At 41.3% G+C, this 20,537-nt stretch overlaps 1 protein-coding gene across 8 annotated transcripts in view; it reads right to left on the reverse strand.

Annotated features, from left to right (window-relative positions):
- Positions 1-20,537, reverse strand: part of MYO9A (myosin IXA) — a 137,868-nt gene that overhangs the window by 70,774 nt on the left and 46,557 nt on the right. For 7 of the 8 annotated variants that reach the window (XM_035132343.2, XM_035132345.2, XM_035132341.2 and 4 more), the window contains exons 3-8: positions 18,036-18,130; positions 13,247-13,309; positions 12,505-12,604; positions 10,852-10,908; positions 8,606-8,703; positions 7,205-7,331 (exon numbers count right to left, since the gene is read on the reverse strand). In XM_035132343.2, coding sequence (XP_034988234.1) covers positions 7,205-7,331; positions 8,606-8,703; positions 10,852-10,908; positions 12,505-12,604; positions 13,247-13,309; positions 18,036-18,130 — 540 coding nt within the window. The remainder of the gene's footprint in view (positions 1-7,204; positions 7,332-8,605; positions 8,704-10,851; positions 10,909-12,504; positions 12,605-13,246; positions 13,310-18,035; positions 18,131-20,537) is intronic. The other variant, XM_035132342.2, reaches the window with a different exon arrangement.

The raw sequence follows: 20,537 nt of genomic DNA on the forward strand, positions 1-20,537 counted from the left end.
TCAGTTTAAAGGACATGAGGTCCAATATTCTTGATGCATAAGTTGCCTTCTTCTGCCTACACACACACACACACACACAGCACTTTCATACAAGGCTATTCTGCTTCTAGTGTGCTCTGCATGCTACAAGTATCTGGAAGTTCTGCAGAACAGGGAACACAGTCCACTGCCTTCCTGAAAAATGAAGTAATAAGCTCCATGACTTTAGAAGTGCCTTGTCTCAATCGAGTACAGAGAAGGAAACAAAGGAGATATGCTTTCGATACAGAGGGTTCAGTGTTCCACATGGAGCTCATGGCTTTCCATACAGTGACTCCTATGTAAAACTCTGCCTAATGATTACATCCAGACCTCCTGATGTGAAGCAAAAAAGCGAGCCAATCTGAGGCAGATGGAGAAAATGACAGTGCCATAAGCAAGGCAAAGTGACAGCTCTAAGCACAGAAGTATCCCTAACACTATAAAAGCTATTGACACACAAAAGGAATGCATACTAAAGGTCCGAAGCAGAAATTGTTACGTGGGGTTGTATTACTTGGAGAGGTTAAACTCCCGTGTGTGTTATGATTCACTGAAAGCATTTCATTCCACTTGGACACAAGTTCACATTCCTCTAACACAGTATCTGTAAAAGACACCATTTATAAACCTTGCCTTCATAACACTTTCAGGCTAGTAAAATAAAATGAAAAATACAATCTCAGAATAGTTGGCCTCCCTCTCATGATCCCAAGTCAGTTCCAACTTCAAAACAAAAACTGGCTCCAGCTAGAAGATATCTTGAACCTTTGACCTTGGATTTCCTTGCAAAAAGGCCAATATGAACACACAGTACTTTAAATGATTGCACATTTCACAGCAAGAATGGTTCTAGCCTGCACAACGAGATTCAGAATGTACTATATGGATATTGCCCTTTGGGGAAAATATTCCTGATAAATAATCCTATACAGTGCTATCAGTTACATCTATCTCTGTAACCAAAGTCAGTTCATGCATAGCTCATAAATGGAGAGGGATCATAGATTAGTGTTAGAACACATGCTGTGCAAGCAGAAGACCCAGGTTCAATCATAGGCATCTCCAGTTCAAAGGATCGGGTAGCAGATGAGGAAAAGACCTCTGTCTGACACTATGTAAAACTTCTGCCAACTACAGGTGGCAATACCAGGCTAAATGGACAGATAGACTGACGAAGGCACTGCCTTACATTTTTATTTTCACTTGTGTATATTTTTGTTCCAGCCAAACCTGTAAAATGCACAAGCATGTTGTGGTAGCAAAGGGTATGGAGGGTGAGAGCACTAGATCGTCCCCCAAGCCTTTCCAGCACCTAGGGAGTGGTACAGTGAACACAGGTACAGTGCCCCCTGCCCCTTTTAATCTCCACGCAGAACTGAACTAATGCCAAAGCGTTCTGCAACTCATAAGCGCTAAGACAACTTTCCAACACGCCTGAAAAGTAAACACTCTGAGCACTCAAATTGTGAGATTTCTTCACAACATAGTTCTCCCCGTCAGATGTGTGAAATATTTTACTAGTAAATAACATTCCAGTTGCTTATATATTCTGTTTTAGAGAATAGATGAAACAGGGAAACCAAGACTCAATGTGATGACATGTGGATGAAATCTCAGGTCTGTATAAGAGACGCATGATTGCCAACATTTGCTATTGCAAGGAATAAATTAAACCAGTCTGGCAGCATTCAGTTCCTTTGCTGAACAAGACTCGGTTATTTTTAAACAGCAATTTGACAGATGTACCCATTGCAATCTCGGCTTTCCAAATTAAAGCACTTTAAACCTTTGCCAGCCCAAATAACGGCTCTCAACACTTATCTGAAGTATTCATATGTTGTGTTTTCTCACAGTATATGAAAGGCTTGCAATTCTTAAAGTGGCCATGTAGAAAGAAGCAATGTGTCACCCTTCTCCACACCCTGCCAATTTAGGAAAGAACCAAGTACATGGCTGTATTCAACATTAAATATTAGTGGTGGAGTAGATATGCAGCAGAATGAGCTGAAAGAACAAATTTTACTTCTTTTTTGTTTACTTATTTACCTCAACCAAAGAAATGTGTATGTAGAGCTCTTCCCCTGCCATCTGCCTTATTGTGGTCAAGAATGTAAAAGAGAGAGAGAGAGACCCCCCCACACACACACTCTCACACACACTCTGACCCTCTGCTGGAAGGTGGTTGTGACCAAACCACCCTCCAAAGCAGCTTATCTCCCAATTTGTTTGATGCAGTGCCTGGAGGCTTCTCAGAGAGAAAACAGCAGGACAATATTCCTGCCCACCCTCCTTAGTCATTTCTAGGCAATATAGTAGTTTGGATTTTAAAATAACTGCTTCCTCTCCTTGGAGGCAAGGTGGAAATCTAGTACCAGTGAAATTTATGACTAGCTAAGCAGAGAAGATGGAGTAAAGCCTCTCAGTCAGTGGAAACATATTGATATTATTGTGGGTGACAGGAGAAAGATTGGACCATGCCTCGGGGTGGGGTGGGGTTCAAAACTTTGGTAGGGCTATACTGTAGTCCACTTTGTCCATAAGAGGGCTGCCCGGATCTGTTGAAGAGGAATGACTCCTCTCTACCTGGTTTTCCACTGCAAGCATAAATTGGATATAAAGGGACACCGGGCGGGCAGACAAAGCTCATGGGTGTCCTGTAAAACAGGCTTAGGTAAAGGTTTTAGGCTGTATCCAATGGTACTCATACTTAAAATAGGTCAATTGCCAGGGACTGGCTGGACAACGAGGAGGTGCCAGTTGGGGAACCCCCAAGGCAAATCCCAGAAGAGGAAGGCCCAGAGCCCAGGGACTGGTGGTGGGAAATGGATGAGAAGCTTGGGAGAATGAGATGAGAAGATGAGAGATGAGAATCTGGGAAAAGCTTGGGAGGAGGTGCTGGATACTGAAGGGAATTTAGAGAGCAGGAGGAACCTGTAACGGGGAGAAGTTTAGACTTCGAGGCAGAAGCAGGGGGGGTGTCAAGAGGCTGCTCCCGAGAGTCTTCCTTCTCCAGCTGTGACAAGCTCCCCCTGGTCTCCAAGAACACACGGGATAATGAGGAGAGTGGAACAGAGGTCAGAGATGGGCAGACACAGTTTGAGACTGCTTGCGAAACATTCGGGAGACAAAGAGCCTTAGAAGGGATGGAAGGCAGGGAGTTCAGTCCCGGCAACTGCTCCGCAGGGGCAAGACCTACTGGGAAGTGTTGCTGAGTTGTATGCAGTTTCCTTGAATAAAGCACTGACAACTGCCTCTGCTTCTTCGTGCTGACCTGCATCTTACTTTAGCCCTAACATCAATTGAAATTACTACACACAGCTAACTTAGGGCCATTAATTTCAGTACGTAGGTTTACTCTGAGTGGGACCCAGGTGGCGCTGTGGGTTAAACCACAGAGTCTAGGGCTTGCTGATCAGAAGGTCGGCGGTTCGAATCCCTGCAATGGGGTGAGCTCCCATTGCTCGGTCCCAGTTCCTGCCCACCTAGCAGTTTGAAAGCACATCAAAAGTGCAAGTAGATAAATAGGGACCGCTCTGGCGGGAAGGTAAACGGCGTTTCCGTGCACTGCTCTGGTTTGCCAGAAGCAGCTTTGTCATGCTGACCACATGACCCAGAAGCTGTCTGTGAACAAACGCCGGCTCCCTCGGCCTATAGAGCGAGATGAGCGCCGCAACCCTAGAGTCGGACACGACTGGACCTGATGGTCAGGCGCCCCTTTACCTTTTACGTTTACTCTGAGTAGAACTTACATACAGCTCTCCTGGTCTCTGTAAGGGAAAATACCATTGAGGGGAAATATTTGACTTCCGGACATTAAGCATTTCAGATTTATGCATGTGAGGTATTGTAGCTGTTTTGCACTTCCTACTGGAGCCAAGAACTAGCCAGATGCATAATAATAATCCAGGAAACCATAATATATACCCTACCAGGATTATAATTGAGATCTGCATGCATAGAACTACAATACACATTCAGTTTCTGTGTATGATCCTGAACTCTACAGCCCAATTCTATTCAGGTTAGTCAGAAGAAAATCCCATTTTTGGTGAACTTGACTAAATTCCAAGTGTATGCTTACTTAGCATCCTTAGCTTTAAAGTAAGCAATCTTGTTTGATATATTTGGCTTGTTTAGAGAGGCTCAAACAAATCTGGTGGGTTTCTTAGCTTAGCAGATATAATTTTGCAAGTGAAAAAGGCTGCATTACCAAAACGTTTTGGATTATATTGAATAAAATATGTTGAATAAAAGCTATTCTTAGTTGCAAACCAATATGTTTTGTTACAGCAACCAAATACTATGCATACTTGATCAGGATTTAAATTCTGCCTTTCATCTTGAACTATGGGTTCCCAAGACAGCTCACAATTAAAAGTATACTTATACAACCAATGAATGCATAAAAACAATGCTGATAAAAATTAACAATAAAAATTAATGCAGCAAGAGAAGAAACTCAGCACAGACCAGAGACATGGCTAGATAATAACAAAAAAAGTCTTAAAAGCACATTGGACAACCATGGGGGAGATTGTACCATAGCCTGGGTGCTTTAACTGCGAAGGCCCATACTCTTGTCCCCACCCAATCATGCCTCTAAGGGAGGTGGAATGAGAAACTGGGTTTCAGATGCTGAATGCAACAGGAAGTCAGATTTATAAAGGAATGCAAATTTCAAAATAGGAAATATGACTTACATTGATTATTTAAAGCTCCCTTTTTCTAAGCAATTTTAAATATTTAAAATCTGCACTCCTACATTCTGTTGAAAAAGCGAAGTATCCTATTTGTTTCTGGACATGAGCACAGTTGCAGATCTGAGATATCTGCCACAAGTCAAGTAGCAATGAAGTGCTGTGGTGAGTTATACTTTAAAGACTAGTAAAAGAATACTGATACCTATAAATGTCAAAATAGCTCAGACAGAAGAGCAGAGATCATGCAGCCAGACTCATACAAAAGGCTGGTTGGAAGCCAAGACAGACTGAAGATTACTTCTCCAGAACTGACAATGCAGTTTCAGACAAAGCAGATGAATTGCAGCAAATGGAGAGCTAATCTCAGGCCAAGAGCTAAGAATAATTATCTATTCTGCCCTTGTTTCGAAGACCTTCATGCTGGAAGTCAAGTGTCATTAACTTCTTAGTACAACTGAAGAGCCAAATGCTCTCCAGAAAGAGTAGTGGTGCCCTGCCTATTAAGCTACCTAACAGAAGAGGCTCACCTGGTACCTACCTAGTGTTTATCTGGCACCAAAACAATTTATTTTCCCGGGCTTTTAAAGTTTTGAGTCTTAAAACTGCTTTGTATCTTGACATGAACTACCCTGGGAACAATTTGGTTAAAGGATGGTATATATGTGTGCAAAATAAAAAACAAACTACCAGCAAGGAGAAACAAAAGTGTTATGTGAGTAATGGCAAGTGGCATAGATACCTCTAAAAGAAAATCAGACAAAATCATAGAGGGTAGAACTATTGACAGCTATTAGCTATGTATACAAGACAGGAGTGCCTGGCGTGCTATGGTCCATGGGGTCACGAAGAGTCGGACACGACTAAACGACTAAACAACAACAACAAGCTATGTATATTCATGCTATGTATATTAACTTCTGCAAACTGCCCTAGAATGTATTCTGGTGAAGGGTTTTTGTTTTTTTTTAAAAAAATGAATGAATCTGTATAGAACCTCAAGGCTCAAAGACAACAAATTTCTGTATGCTAGATAGTTCCTGTGAGACAAAATAAATGTAGGACAGTTGTTACATTCATGCCATAGTCCTGTAAACTTGTTTTTGATAAACCAATGCTGGGTCTTCGTAATCACAACATTCTTTTCTAACAGTTCACAGACTGACTGCTTAATTATCTGTTCTAGGACCATTCCCGGTATTGATATCAAGCTGACCAGTTGGTAGTTACCTGGGTCTTCCTTTCCCCCACTTTTGAAGATGGGGACAACATTTGTCCGCCTCCACTCAGCAGGGACCTCACCTATTCTCCCAAAATTCTCAAAGATTATAGACAGAAGCTCTGAGATTATATCTGTAAGCTCCTTTAGTGCCCTTGGGTGCAGTTCATCAGGCCCTGGAGATTTGAATTCATTTAAAATAGCTAGGTGTTCCCTTACCGCCTCTTTTTCCTATCTTGGCCTGCAGTTCCTTCCCTGCATCATTTATTCTGTTATCACCAGGTCAGGCACTGCTTTCCTTCTCATTGAAGACAGGGGCAAAGTAGGTGTTGAGCAGTTCCACCTCCTCTGTCCCCCAAGAGTATTCCTCTGTCTTCTCCAAGCAAAGGACCTACTACTTGCTTGTTCTTCCTCTTGCTTTGAACAGAGTTGAATAAACCTTTCTTATTATTTTTAACCTCTCTTGCAAGTCTGAGCTCATTCTGAGTTTTGGCCCACCTGACCTGCACTGATTTTATTCTACTCTAGTTGCTTGAAAAAGAAACATGGGGGAAAGTACATATCTGATGCACTTTTAGAAAGTACACAATGCTATTTCAGTTGTAACGCTGGCAGAAAACACTCCAGAGGTGCTAATGAAACTTACTACAAACCTAACTTATTGTAGATGGGCATTTTGCGAGAAGTCATATTAAGTCAGTAGGAAAGAAAAACTGCAAGTGATCAAAGTCAAAAACTATTATAAAAGTATGGAAGAACTGCACTAGTCTGCCTTATTTTATGTATGGTGTGGTGTTTTTTTTGTTTTGTTTTTTTAAAGAAAGCTTTACATTCATTTGATTCATTCATTCACAGGTGCCTCTGATGACAACTTCAAAGTTATGGCAAGTAGTGTTATAAGCACCTACTTTCTCCCACCATGAAGTGTGGTTTAAAATATACATATTAGAAACTCAAATCCACTCCAGAAGACAAGGTCATCAGAGTGCGGCAGTAGCAACATGACAATGGAACTCTCTTTTCATATAGCTGGATGGTGGTGATGATAATGCTGCTCTTACAACCAAACTTAGATCAGGCTGTGACCTGGCAGTGGGTCCTGACCCACCAGTTGAAGACCAATGAACCAAACTACCAAAACCAATAGTTTCACTATCAAAAACATATTTTTAAGAGGCTGAGTTTCTCACCAGCCCCACTTCCAAAAATGCACAAGTTGAAAGAAAGGGAAGAACTGGGTAAATCATGTCAAAGTTTCATGACTTACCTCTAGCAGCTCTGAGACAATAGGAAGGACTTCGGGATTACAGATATCTATGGAATCATCTCGGTAGGTTTTCTTCTTGTAACAGATGTTACCCAAGTGTAGTATTGCAGACAAAATGGAAAAAATCCTATGGGCATAAAACAACACATTTTCTCTTTCTTTTTCTTCACAGTAAATGCAAGTTTACCAACAGTTCACTACATATTGGGCTCTGTGATTTTGTATGCCAGACCTACTAAGCAATATTTCAATATACTAGCATATTGTCATATATAACGTGTTGCATTAATCAGCAATTAGGCAAATATATTCAGTACACACACAATTTTCTTGGTTTACAAGTGTACAGGCCTTGTATCTTTTTTCAGGTTGTGCAGTCTTTCTTACAAATAAGTTACATTTGTTGTGAGACATTAATGCTTGGTACAGTATAAGGTTGGGGAAGAAGAGTGGGGAGAGGAGGGGTGGGGTGGTGAAGCTTATATTATTTTGTGTAGTGTATGTGTGGGGTTTTGTGTCTGCGTCAACTGGGTAGGTTCTCTTTCTATTTGTTTATTACATTTCCTTGGTAGTGAGAGGTATTGGGGGCAGGGTGTGGTTGGTTGCCTGTGGTTGTCTGCATTGGGGCTTGTTTGCGTTTGTGAGGGGGGAGGGCTTGTTGGGTCAGGTAAGCCAGACTGATTCGTATGCTGTCGGTGGATTCTTGTTGTTGTCTTGTTGGGCTGTGTATGTGATAAAGAGGAGCCATACTGGAGTGAAGGTGTCCTCTTCTATTTGTCCCCGTGTCAGTTTCAGTTTATTGGTTGGCTTTTCTAGTAAAGCCGATTCCCATAAAATTTGAACCATTGGTCCATGTTTACTCCTGACAGGTCTCTCCAATGTCTGGCTATGAGGCATAAATATTTAAAAAATAAAGGGATAAATGATACGAAAACAAACAAAATGTTATTAAGCAAATCTGTTCTGAATGTTTCTGTGGTCATTTAGCAACCTATTGATTTAGTGACATGTACAAGTAACCATTTAGCAAGCCATCTAAGTTTAGCTATATAATATGTATTGGGTTCTGTGTTTGGGATCTTTAGCCTACTCAATCCCAGTGAATCAAAGCAGGCTACAAAAATAAAGTTGTTAATAAACAAAGCAATAGTGATTCATACAGAGTCCTGTTGGAGCTTATTCACACTAACATTTTTGAAACAGTAATGGCACTGGCTGACTTCAATAGCTTTCGCTCCTAAAAGCCCTCTGACAGATGCACAGTATTATGACTGCAACTCATTCAATCATGTAAAAACTTCAGAAAGTGTTGGCTGAGCATCAACCAAATACACATGCTGCAGCATTCACAACACCAATCCATGACTTAATAATGCGCTGTTATAAGGAACATCAACTTACTGTTTGCGAGTCTTGGGAAGGAAGCCCACCATCTCCATAGCTAGCTGCAAACGCTCAAAGTCATGCTTCAGATCTTCCCCTTCAACAGAGAAGCAATCCTATTGAGGCCAAATATGAGGAGCAATTATTAGACGAGATGGGCATCAAGAAGGAGAGGCAGGAACCACCCATGCAAACGTTATGCAAAAGACAGTGGAGAAAAAGCTGCCTGCACCACTCCCCACCACCAAAGGCGAATTCAAAAATGACCTCGTTCTTTGGACAGTAAATGTAGCCTAGGCCCTCCATCACTGCAAAATAATCAAGTTCCACTCTACAGAGAGCATGATCTACATTTTAAAATAGAATGCTGTCTGCATTCATGGATTATATTTGTGTAAAGATGAATAAATTGATTTTTGAGTTCTGTAAAATTACTTGACAAACCTGCAGGAAAAATCTTCCATCTGTTCACAAATACCCAAACATTTTGTTCTGCTTACAAAACAAGAGTTCATTTTCACTCCCTCTTTGAACAATTATTATTCCCAAATATAGAATTTAATCCCTCAATATTATTTTCCAAATATGACATAAGTTATTGTTTTTATGGTCTCAACAATTCTGCAGTCTGAGTCTACAAGAGAGCAGCAAGCAGCTCAAAAGTGATTGAGATTCCTCTCTATGTGACAAGAACGCATGTCAGAGTTGATTGCTTAGGGAACAGGTGAAAAAGAGGATCCAGTTCTTTGGGCACCAGAAGGAAGCTCTTTGAATATGTGAGAGGATATAGGAAGTGGGAGTCCTAACCAGGAATGGCTGGGACAGTAGGGTACAGGTAGGAAAAGGGGGCAAGTGGAAATCTATATAGGGACAGCTTCTATGTGTGTGGAAACAGCAAATTAAATATTAGCAGAATAGCATCAACATATTGGAGAGTGGATTAGCAGTAATAGCAGCATTTACTAACACAGTATTAACCTCTCAAGTGTAGCCACTTTAATTTATCAGTGTCTGAAAGTTTCAGTGTAGTCTGCTATACCAAAAAGTTCAACTGCTCAAGATGGGCAAGTATCCTACATCACTCTGCTTAAGTAAGCTATTACCAATATGTTCATAATAGCTTCAGGCAAGCTATGGGAGAATATTCAAACTATGTTTTCTGCAATTAATCTGTCAACTCGACAAATCTAAGTCATTGGTCCTCTACGCTGCTTAGAGATGTCTGTAAATTAAGCAGTACATAAATTATCAAAATAAATAAAAGAGACAGGAAATAAACATTCACATGAAATAAATATTCAAGATTTTTGCTACACTATTGAAACATTTTGTACTTACAGCTTTTTTTCTGAGTGGGAGGAATAAAGCAATAAAACTAATGGAAATTAAGTAAATTTAAAATGCCTAAATCTCATTTGTGAACCTTCTTACAATCAAACATAACACTCAAGAATAAATTTCCCTGAATGATATTAAGGGGGAAATAGTAAATCCATGTTAGAATTGTTAACATGCAATTAGAATAGCCATGCTCTCTGGGGTAAGATTTAACATGGGGTGATATCAAGACAGACAAAACCCACAATTTAAATACAATAATCTGACTTCACACAAGGGTGGGGAGACCCTTTCCCTTTTTTTGTCATTGCAAACAAGCATTGAAGTAAACCTCTTCCTTTCAGATGACACTTTTACTGAACTTTTAACTAAATTGCTTGATTTTTTTATTTAAAAAAATCCGTAATTGCCCATGGAATAATCTGGTGTAGACCATGAAAAAAAAATCCGTAATCGCCCATGGAATAATCTGGTGTAGACCATGAAAACTGAAGAGATTACCCTAGTTTAATGAATTGATAATCATTATATTTGTGGTTTTAAAAAAAACCCAGAACATGCTATATCAAAAATTATCCTGAATCGTTTAATCCAGGCAAAAGCTTCATTCATTGCATACTCTCTCTCTTTATATATATATCTATAGTAGAATATAGCTTTATCATGTATATATTATGCTTTTTACAGTGTCTCATATCATCCAACTACTTAATAAAACCTATCAAAATAACCCTATACAAAAATTATACACATAAAAAAGGTATACAACCACAAGTAATCTACCAAACCAATGAGGACACAGAAATTGTGTTGCCAGTAATCAAATGGAAATGGTTTTGTATTTGCCCTACAATTTGGTGCAAAGCCAGAGTGAGTGAAATGTCTGTCACCAGTAACCCAGAATGGATGGATGTACTTGTACTGACCGGCTCAGACTCATAGTAACAGTCATCCCAGCTCTGTTTGGGGGGTTTCTTTGTCATCTGAAAGTAAGGCAGATTGGGTAAATAGCATTCCAAATCCCATGCCACTATCTCTTCCCACTTTTACAGACAGGAAGTTAAGCATTTATTTAAAATCATTAAGCTACAAGCATTCCCATTTTAGAAAATGATGGCTAGGACCTGTCTTCTCCATTTCTCCTTACCTTATGAAATCTGATATGAGAATGCACATACATCATGCTATGTTACAAAAGAAGCCTATCGAACCTTACAATTAAACTTAGAAATCCTCTTCTATGGGCTGCAAAACACTGCAGCTATGCTCAGTAAGTTTGGATCTAACAATGCTATTTCCAAGGTGGCAGTTCTAGCTGTTTGAGGATGGAATGTTCAAAAGGGCTTCATTTGGTCAAGTGTTGTTAGTACTATCCTCCAGACTGAGGCCGTGCAATGTTAATGTGTTCAGTGTGTACATCCAGAAGTTCTCCCTCCTTGTTATCATTATAGGATGTTACACACTCCTCATATTTCCTCAACCTGCAGGATAGTACCTTTGCTTCAGCAAAGGAAGCCCTTCTGAACATTCAATCCTCAAAGCGCTAGAACTGCCACACTATATTTTCATTTTTTATCAGAACTGCTTATGAAGGCCGAACCTGGAACATTTTGCCACATAAATAAAAATTATTTTGTTAACCACAGTAACAGATATATTATTTTAATGATTAACCAAATTATAAAAGAAATCTACAGCAAGCTTGTGCGAAATGTTGCTTGATGTTTTATAACTAGCTATACATAAAAAAGAAGGAATAATCCAGCTTCTGCTATATAAAGAGGGATATGTTTTCGCTCCTCAGTCAGAATAATATTTTTTTTCCTTTTAAATAGCTAAACCTTTTGCAATGATCCCACATGATCTCAAGCTTGAAGATCCATGTTGCTTTGGCATTATATGAACACTATATATTTTCAGCCTTATATTTAGGATTCAGCCTTAAACACTGTACAGTATTGGGAAATTCTAATGGAGCACTGGCAGAGAGTGTCCTGCCATCACCGTAACTATTCCTCCCTTCTGCCATCTCTGTTCTATTGCATCAGCTACCCTTCTGTCCTGAAGGAAACAAATTATATAAGTGCTATGGCGTATTAGTATAAGATGTAGTACCTCCCCCAATCATTTCAATTCTTTAACCATAGTTGGAATTAATGGACTTGGGTTAGCCTTATTTGTTAAAGTACAAACAGATCATGCTATCAGGAAGGATGGCAAAATCATGCAACATTTGTAAATGGATTTGTCTCTTCTTGAGTAGAAATATCATAATATGGTTTTCCAGATGAATGTTATAAGTTGTTTATTAATTAAAAAAGCATTTGTGTTCTTTAGTAAAACTGCAATCCAAAAAACACATTATATTTTCTACAGGCCACTTAAGGCAAGAAAAAAATGCTTTGAAAACACTGTTTCTTACTTAGTTCCATTCTCCAAACCTACAAATTTATTGTGCTAGGACATCCATGCACAGGTAACAATAAAATTAATTTTAAAGCATCAGCACCAGAACAGTGGTTCATTGCTCTAGGGACAAAAATATACATTCAGTTAAAAACTGCTTGGTATATTCCCACCTGATTAAGATAATGATATTCATCAGGCTGTTTAAGATGAAATGCTGATTTCTCTTCTTCACTTGCTCCTGCCAGAAGGTAATAAAATACATGGTAGTTCCTGGCAACAAATAAAAATTGTGTTAAAAGTCCCATCACCATCAATACAAAAATGTTAGCAAGAATCATTGGAAGTATGAATAATACTAGTATTATTATTTTTTGACAAATCAAATACACAGACATCCAGTTTGCATGTAATGCTAAATCAAATGATGGCTTAGCAAGAACATTGTTTGGCTTCACATTTTATGTAGCTCTCCCCAAATAAACCATGAGTTATAAAACATAGGGCAAATCTTTCTTACAGCTCCACTCCGGAAGCCTACAACTGGAAGCTAAGCTGATGAAAAACTAACCATTGGTAATTTACTGTTTGGTTTGCATGGCATAGCGAGCCAAACTATGGCTTAATGGGATTGTACAAATGTATGAGTTCATAGCTGCTCTCGTCCTTTTTCTTCCTCTAAGCCTGAGTTTCAAGACAGGAATAGTGTTGTATGAGCAAATTCTCAAACCCAGGGCATGAACTGCTGTCAGTATTAATCATGACAGATTTATCTAACATCATATATATCAAGACACAAAATACATGCATATAAAACTTAGAAATAAGTATAACTACTTTATTTTAATAATTATTTTGGTTTACCTTTCTTTATCCCTGCCCCCTTCCCAGCAGTACTTTAGATTCAGTACTGACCTCTCATTATGTTCCTGATAGACAAGCCTTGACTTTTCCAGTAGATATTTTTCAACATAAGCTCTAGAGGAAACAAGAATATTAGTTAAGCCTGAGAATAGTTTGACCCATAGACTGGAGATTGCATTCCAAAAATGCAGTATAGAATGCTCCTGTTCAAATTCCCAGTCAGCTATGCTATTTTCCAATGTGACCCATTACCCCTCCCACCTATAATACCACCTCCCATCCAAAACATTCAGCATGCTCAGTCCTCAACTGGACTGTTTTTGCCCTTCCCTTTAGTTTTTAATCTCCATTTTTTGTACTTCTGTAAACCTTAGGGTTTTCCTCAAAACTGATAATACCACCCTCTTCTGCATGGATGGTACCATTATGGCTATATAACAATCAATTCTTAGAAAAGGAATGCTATTATCCTATATAATAAAGTCCAAGTTGTCCCGTGTGTCCCTGGGGTACTGCGCATGTACCCCAGAGACACAGGGATTGGACGGAGAGACTGCACGCGCGCACTCTCTCCCCCCCGCCTCCTCCAACCGCCGCTCCCGGCCAGAACGTCAGGGAAGCGAGGGTGGAGGCCGGCGGAGACCTCCTCCTCACAACCCTCCCTGGCCCGTGAGAGGAGCGGCGGGAGGCCGCGAAGCAGCGGCGGCAAAGTAGGGGTTTGTGTCCCGCTCCCTTCCTGTCGGCGGCTGCGGGAGAGGAAGGAAGGAGAAAGCAGCGCTTTCTCCTCCTCCGTTCCTGTCCCGCAGCCGCCGACAGCAAGGACAGGTCCCAGGGTTCGGAGAAGCGCTGCGCAAGCGCTTCTCCGAATCCTGGGATGTCTCCTTGCTGTCGGCGACTGCAGGAGAGGAACGGAGAGGAACCCCAGGATGTTCTAGTGCCCGTTATTGAACGGGCTGAAATACACTAGTATTATATATGATCTGCAGCCTTGTCAACTACGCATATAGCAACAGATAATACCTCACAATACTGGCTTGAAGTGATCACTGGAATATAGCACTCATTTCTACCATGATAGCAGGTTTTGCTGCAAGAAGCAAAGCTATTTTTTGTGTTATGTTGAAGAAACGAGGGCAAACGGTTGTAGGAATGGGTACTCTGAAGATCATTTGTGGGACCAAGGGATAAAATACTTGCTCTTTTTAAATACAGTATATCTTTCAGAAATAACAAAGTAAAGAAACTAGTCTCCAACCTAGATTGTTGCAGAACACTATCTCACCTCCCTTATCACAATCACATAACTGGAAAGAATGTTTCCAGAAAGATTCTTCTACAAGCTCATATTATACTGCTAATTTCCATTGTTCCATCTCTGTTCTGCTCAGCCCATTAAAACAAAAATCAACCTTCTTATCAGAGAGAACGTGTATTAGGTTAATCCTGTACACACACAAAAAAACCCCCCCACCTTTGCAGCCTCTGCAGTAATATTTATGTGTCTATAGATCAATGTTACTGCATTAATATGGGAGAGAATATCTTAATTGTGTAAGGTAATCCAATTCTTATGAAGCTGGCATTTTGATATACAGTGGTACCTCGGGTTACAAACGCTTCAGGTTACAAACGCTTCAGGTTACAGACTCTGCTAACCCAGAAATAGTACCTCGGGTTAAGAACTTTGCTTCAGGATGAGAACAGAAATCGTGCTCCGGCGGCGCAGCAGAAGCAGAAGGCCCCATTAGCTAAAGTGGTGCTTCAGGTTAAGAACAGTTTCAGGTTAAGAACGGACCTCCAGAACGAATTAAGCTCTTAACCAAAGGTACCACTGTATTCAGAAGATGTTGGAAAACAAGGCCTAAATTGCGATAAGCTTATTGTTTTGAAACATCCATAGTGAAAAACAAGATGAGAAAAGTAAGGAAACTCTCAAAACTAAGCTAGATCCTGACTTAAAATAATTACTTGATTGTTGGCACTCACTAGAATGACCATGTTGATCACTCTCATGTGTGTTGTTACTTAATGGATGATGACAAAATTTGGATTCGTTTCCCTTTTCTTTGCTTGACAACAGTTGCTCATGAACAGTAGTTTTATTGCCCAACGGGAAATATGTAAAGTAATACTCATGATTGCTTAGGATTACTAACAGACATGAGGGAATGAAATATGTGCTTTGCAGAAGGATTGGTAGAAGCAAACGTTTCTTGAATACAAGCACCCGTCAAAAAAAACCTAAATAAATCTCAAGCCCAGTGAAAAGCATTTCTTTGTCAACTCAATAAATATATTATGAACCAAAAAAAAGGTCTGATACTTATAACTTCCTTAAGAGTCGAAATTACGGCACTACAACTTCTCATGGTACTGAAGATAAGCATCTATGGAGTCATCTTCACATCTCAACAAATGCAAGTTGGGAGTCCTAACTATACACATTTGATAGTGCTTGATGTGATAGCAGAAGAGTTATTGTTATACACATGACTCTCCCCAACACAAGTGTGTATCCATCAAAATAGGATATTTACATCTTGCCCCTTTTAAAATTCCTTCCTACTCAGTCAAATAAGAAAAATATCACAGACTAACATACATTATAAAAACTGATAGCATGACTCTTTACTGGGCAATCACTGACAAGGAAAAGCAACACCACATTTTAAACAAGGAAGAACTGAGACAAAAGGAAACACTGCCCTTCCTTTTATAGCCTTAGTCAAGAAAGCAGAGCTTAATTAAACGGAACTAAAAGATTCCAAATAGCTCAGCTGCAGCACATACATCAGATTGGACAAAGCCATTCAGAAACTGAAAATCTACAGTCCCAAAATAATAGGATGCATCAGGCTGTTCCAGAAGCCTTCTAGCTTCAACAATTCTCAGACTTTACAGACTGATAGGGCTCCAAGTCAGGCAAACACAGGACGCGAGACATTAAAATATAGAGTACAACAGCTGTAGCTTAGAACAGACTTTCATTTCTCACATTAATAGACTAGATTCAAATTGTTTATTAAAAGCAAGAATGGAAACAATCCCGAGCAATTTGGTCCCTGGTTTAAGTGCAAATCTCTTAAATTGGTGCTTCTTTTGCTTTTGATTGAGCGAGTGGTTGCTGAACAACTCCAGACACGCCTGGAAGAAGCGGACCATTTGGATCCCTTCCAGTCGGGATTCAGGCCTCATCATGGGACTGAAACTGCCTTGGTCACACTGGTTGATGATCTTTGGCGGGCTAGGGACAAAGGTGAGTTGTTTCCTGGTTCTCTGCTGGATCTCTCAGCGGCTTTTGACACCATCAACCATAACATCCTTCTAGACCATCTAGAGGGGTTGGGAGCTGGGGGCACTGTCATACAGTGGTTCCGCTCCTTCCTCCTGGGCCGCGTTCAGAAAGTGGTGGGGGGGAGATGAGTGTTCGGACCCCTGGGCTCTCACTTGTGGGGTGCCTCAGGGCTCTGCCCTCTCCCCCATGTTTTTTAACATCTGCATGCAGCCGCTGGGAGAGATCATCAGGGAGTTTCGGCTGGGTGTTCATCAGTATGCGGACGATACCCAGCTCTACCTCTCTTTCAAATCAGAGCCAGTGAAGGCGGTGAAGGTCCTGTGTGAGTGTCTGGAGGTGGTTGGAGGATGGATGCCGGCTAACAGATTGAGGTTGAATCTTGACAAGACAGAAGTACTGTTTGTGGGGGGCAGGAGGTGGGCAGGTGTGGAGGACTCCCTGGTCCTGAATGGGGTAACTGTGCCCCTGAAGGACCAGGTGTGCAGCCTGGGAGTCATTTTGGACTCACAGCTGTCCATGGAGGCGCAGGTCAATTCTGTGTCCAGGGCAGCTGTCTATCAGCTCCATCTGGTACACAGGCTGAGACCCTACCTGCCTGCAGACTGTCTCGCCAGAGTGGTGCATGCTCTGGTTATCTCCCACTTGGACTACTGCAATGCGCTCTACGTGGGCCTACCTTTGAAGGTGACCCGGAAACTACAACTAATCCAGAATGCAGCAGCTAGACTGGTGACTGGGAGCGGCCGCCAAGACCACATAACACCGGCCTTGAAAGATCTACATTGGCTCCCAGTACGTTTCCGAGCACAGTTCAAAGTGTTGGTGCTGACCTTTAAAGCCCTAAATGGCCTCGGTCCAGTATAGCTGAAAGAGCGTCTCCACCCCCATCGTTCTGCCCGGACACTGAGATCCAGTACCGAGGGCCTTCTGGCGGTTCCCTCGTTGCGAGAAGCCAAGTTGCAGGGAAGCAGGCAGAGGGCATTCTCGGTGGTGGCGCCCGCCCTGTGGAATGCCCTCCCATCAGATGTCAAAGAAAAAAACAGCTACCAGATTTTTAGAAGACATCTGAAGGCAGCCCTGTTTAGGGAGGCTTTTAATGTTTAATAGATTATTTTATTTCATTTTTCTGTTGTAAGCCGCCCAGAGTGGCTGGGGAAACCCAGCCAGATGGGCGGGGTATAAATAATAAATTATTATTATTATTATTATTATTATTATTATTATTATAAAATTCAAGCTGAAAGTGGGCAACGGACTTTGTTCAGCAATTTCTTGTATCAGAAAATAAAGAGAATGCAAGTTTTAGAGGTTTAGCATTTGTAACTCCCTTGTGATTATACAGTAACAGTGTTATAGTTAAAAAAATGTGGGAAGTTAAAGCTTCCTTAACAGAATATACCTGTGTCAAGTCAATTATTTGGCACAGACAAGTAACTGGGAACAGATTTACATGGGATGTTTAACATTCCCATCAGGCATCAAATACCAACAGCTGCAACCCATCCATGCTTAAAGTTCCTTAAGTCACTGCTCATTGCTACTTACCCACGGACAGTGCCAGTCTCCTGATAATTCACTTGGATAAACTTGCCAAAGCGACTTGAGTTGTTATTGTGTGCTGTCTTTGCATTCCCAAATGCCTGCCGAAATAAAGAGATATAAAATAACTGAGAAATGGCTCAACAATTTGAACATCCTAGACTTGCTTTTAATATGTGGCTTCCAGTATGAAATTAGAGGGGGGTAATTAAAAATAATAATATAAAAATTCAGATAATACTAATTTTAAACTTTCATTCTTTGGTAGAAAGGCAGCACATACATTTTTATTCTAATACCTTAAATTGCACTCATAAGGGTACATCTGCCCAAAACAAAATCAGTGCTTAAAACAGTAGGCTGTGGGAGAAAGCCACTTCCGCGCCTGCGACGGAGGTGGGGTTGTGGGCTGCCCGACTGTACCATCGCGTAGGGGCTGCAAGCTCAGCCCCTACGCAATGGTAGGTTCCCGCCTGCGTCACCCCCCGACCAGCCAATGAGGTCGGTCGGGGCGGGGCCACCAACTTTAAGCACTCTGCAGGCGGGAAAAGCTCCCTCTTTTGTCCCTCTTCGCCGGAGCGAACAATTCACGCCTCGGATCATCGTTTTCGCTGGCCTCCGTTCCCCCGCTAGCGTTCCTTGCCTTTGTTGGGATCACCGCTGCTGCCACTTGCTCCCGCTTCGCTCTTTGCCACTAATAACGCGGTATCGTATTGTTATGTGGCTGTGCGCTCTCCACTGCCCACCTGGGAAATGGGTTGCAAAGTTTTGGAAAAGGGGCATTTTTGCTGGGTTTTTAAAAGGGCCGCGATTGTTACCCCCAATCAGCTGGGAGGCGGGTCCTCGTTACTGTAGGGGAGCGTGTTCTGCATGGAGCGTGCGTGGGGGGCGAATTTCAGAGCTCTCCCCTCTGTGGGTGTGCAGGCTTGGTGGCTGCCCCCTTTTTTATATTGCAGTGCTCGGGTAAAAGTTCTGTTGTTTACAGGCTCGTTCTCTTATCTAACCTTTCCGATCGGCTGTTAATCCCCTCCGACAGTGCTCCCCTTCCCTTTCCTGCAGAGTGTCTGACTGGGCTGCTGAGATTTCAGCTTCTTTCCCTCCCCCCAAGCTCCCTTTAATTGCATGATTGTGCTTGATTATCTTTAATGCTTGGTTTATATTTTTTCAGCATTACTGAGCACTGCAGCTAGCTCCTGCCTGTGCTTGCTGCCCATAGCTTCCCTTCCTAACCCACCTTTCCCCCCAACTCATTCATCCGCTGCTGCCTTTCAGCCTCTTTGGGAGCCCTCTTCTTAATTCCCCCATCGTTTCCTTTAATTCCTGCGTTCAGTTTATTTACTCCCGGGCGCTGGAGCATGGTTCCTGGTGTTTGTATCGTTGTCATGGTTACAACTCCTTGCCGGTCTCCATTTTAAGTGTGGCCACGTGGCCTGGCAGCAGCGGCCATCTTAGGAGAGGCACGCACTGTCCCTCCAGTACTGCAGGGCTGTTTGGGGATTACTAATAACAAATTGCAATTAAAGAAGCTGCAATCTACAAGCGGGCTTTGCCTTCAGTTCATTTGCTTATTGGCAAGTTTTGCATGCCCGTTGGAAGTAAGAAGGGATTTATTTTCATGTTCCCCTTTACTATCTTTACACTTATCTCACAACCCCCACCCCCGCATTTTCTGCAGCTATAACTTTGAGGCAGAGGGGTCGTTAGGACCGGCACTTTCCACTCTGCCTTTCTGGTGGCTTCGTGAGCCTTTAATTGCTCTATTTTCGAGGGCTGCAACCTTGTTGCTGCACCAGAGGATGCCTTTTCTCTCTGGGCATTTTCCGAGCCAGCAGCGGTAGTTGTAACAATGTTACATTGTCCCCGTAACTCAGCAGGCTACTTCATTGCTACTTTGTGTTTCTCTTATCTGTGACTGCTACAAGTGTTATGCTGCTGAAAGTTTGCAAGCTGTGGTTGTGAAACGTAGACAGCAGGCTGCTATAGATTTATAGCTAGCATCCTAGACTTGCTTTTAATATGTGGCTTCCAGTATGAAATTAGAGGGGGGTAATTAAAAATAATAATATAAAAATTCAGATAATACTAATTTTAAACTTTCATTCTTTGGTAGAAAGGCAGCACATACATTTTTATTCTAATACCTTAAATTGCACTCATAAGGGTACATCTGCCCAAAACAAAATCAGTGCTTAAAACAGTAGGCTGTGGGAGAATCATTTAATCTGAGTCTACACTTCTATGTAATTCACCCTTCTGTTCAATATTGCATAGGAATAAAATTACTGCCGCCCACAGAGTTTTATCATTTTGTCAGTTATTTATTGAAATTTAAAGAGTAAAATATTCACTTTTCCAGAATTCAATATTTTGCCTTACTAACATGCTTACTGGTTGTCCATAAAAATTCCAGTACGCATCTGATTTTGAACTGTACAGGGTGAAACACAGTGCAAAGAGGATTTTACTGTTACAGCAAGCTAATGAACAACTGGTTTTTAAGATTGTTAA

The sequence above is a fragment of the Zootoca vivipara genome, chromosome 14 (assembly GCF_963506605.1).
Source record: "Zootoca vivipara chromosome 14, rZooViv1.1, whole genome shotgun sequence".
Lineage (NCBI taxonomy): Eukaryota > Metazoa > Chordata > Lepidosauria > Squamata > Lacertidae > Zootoca > Zootoca vivipara.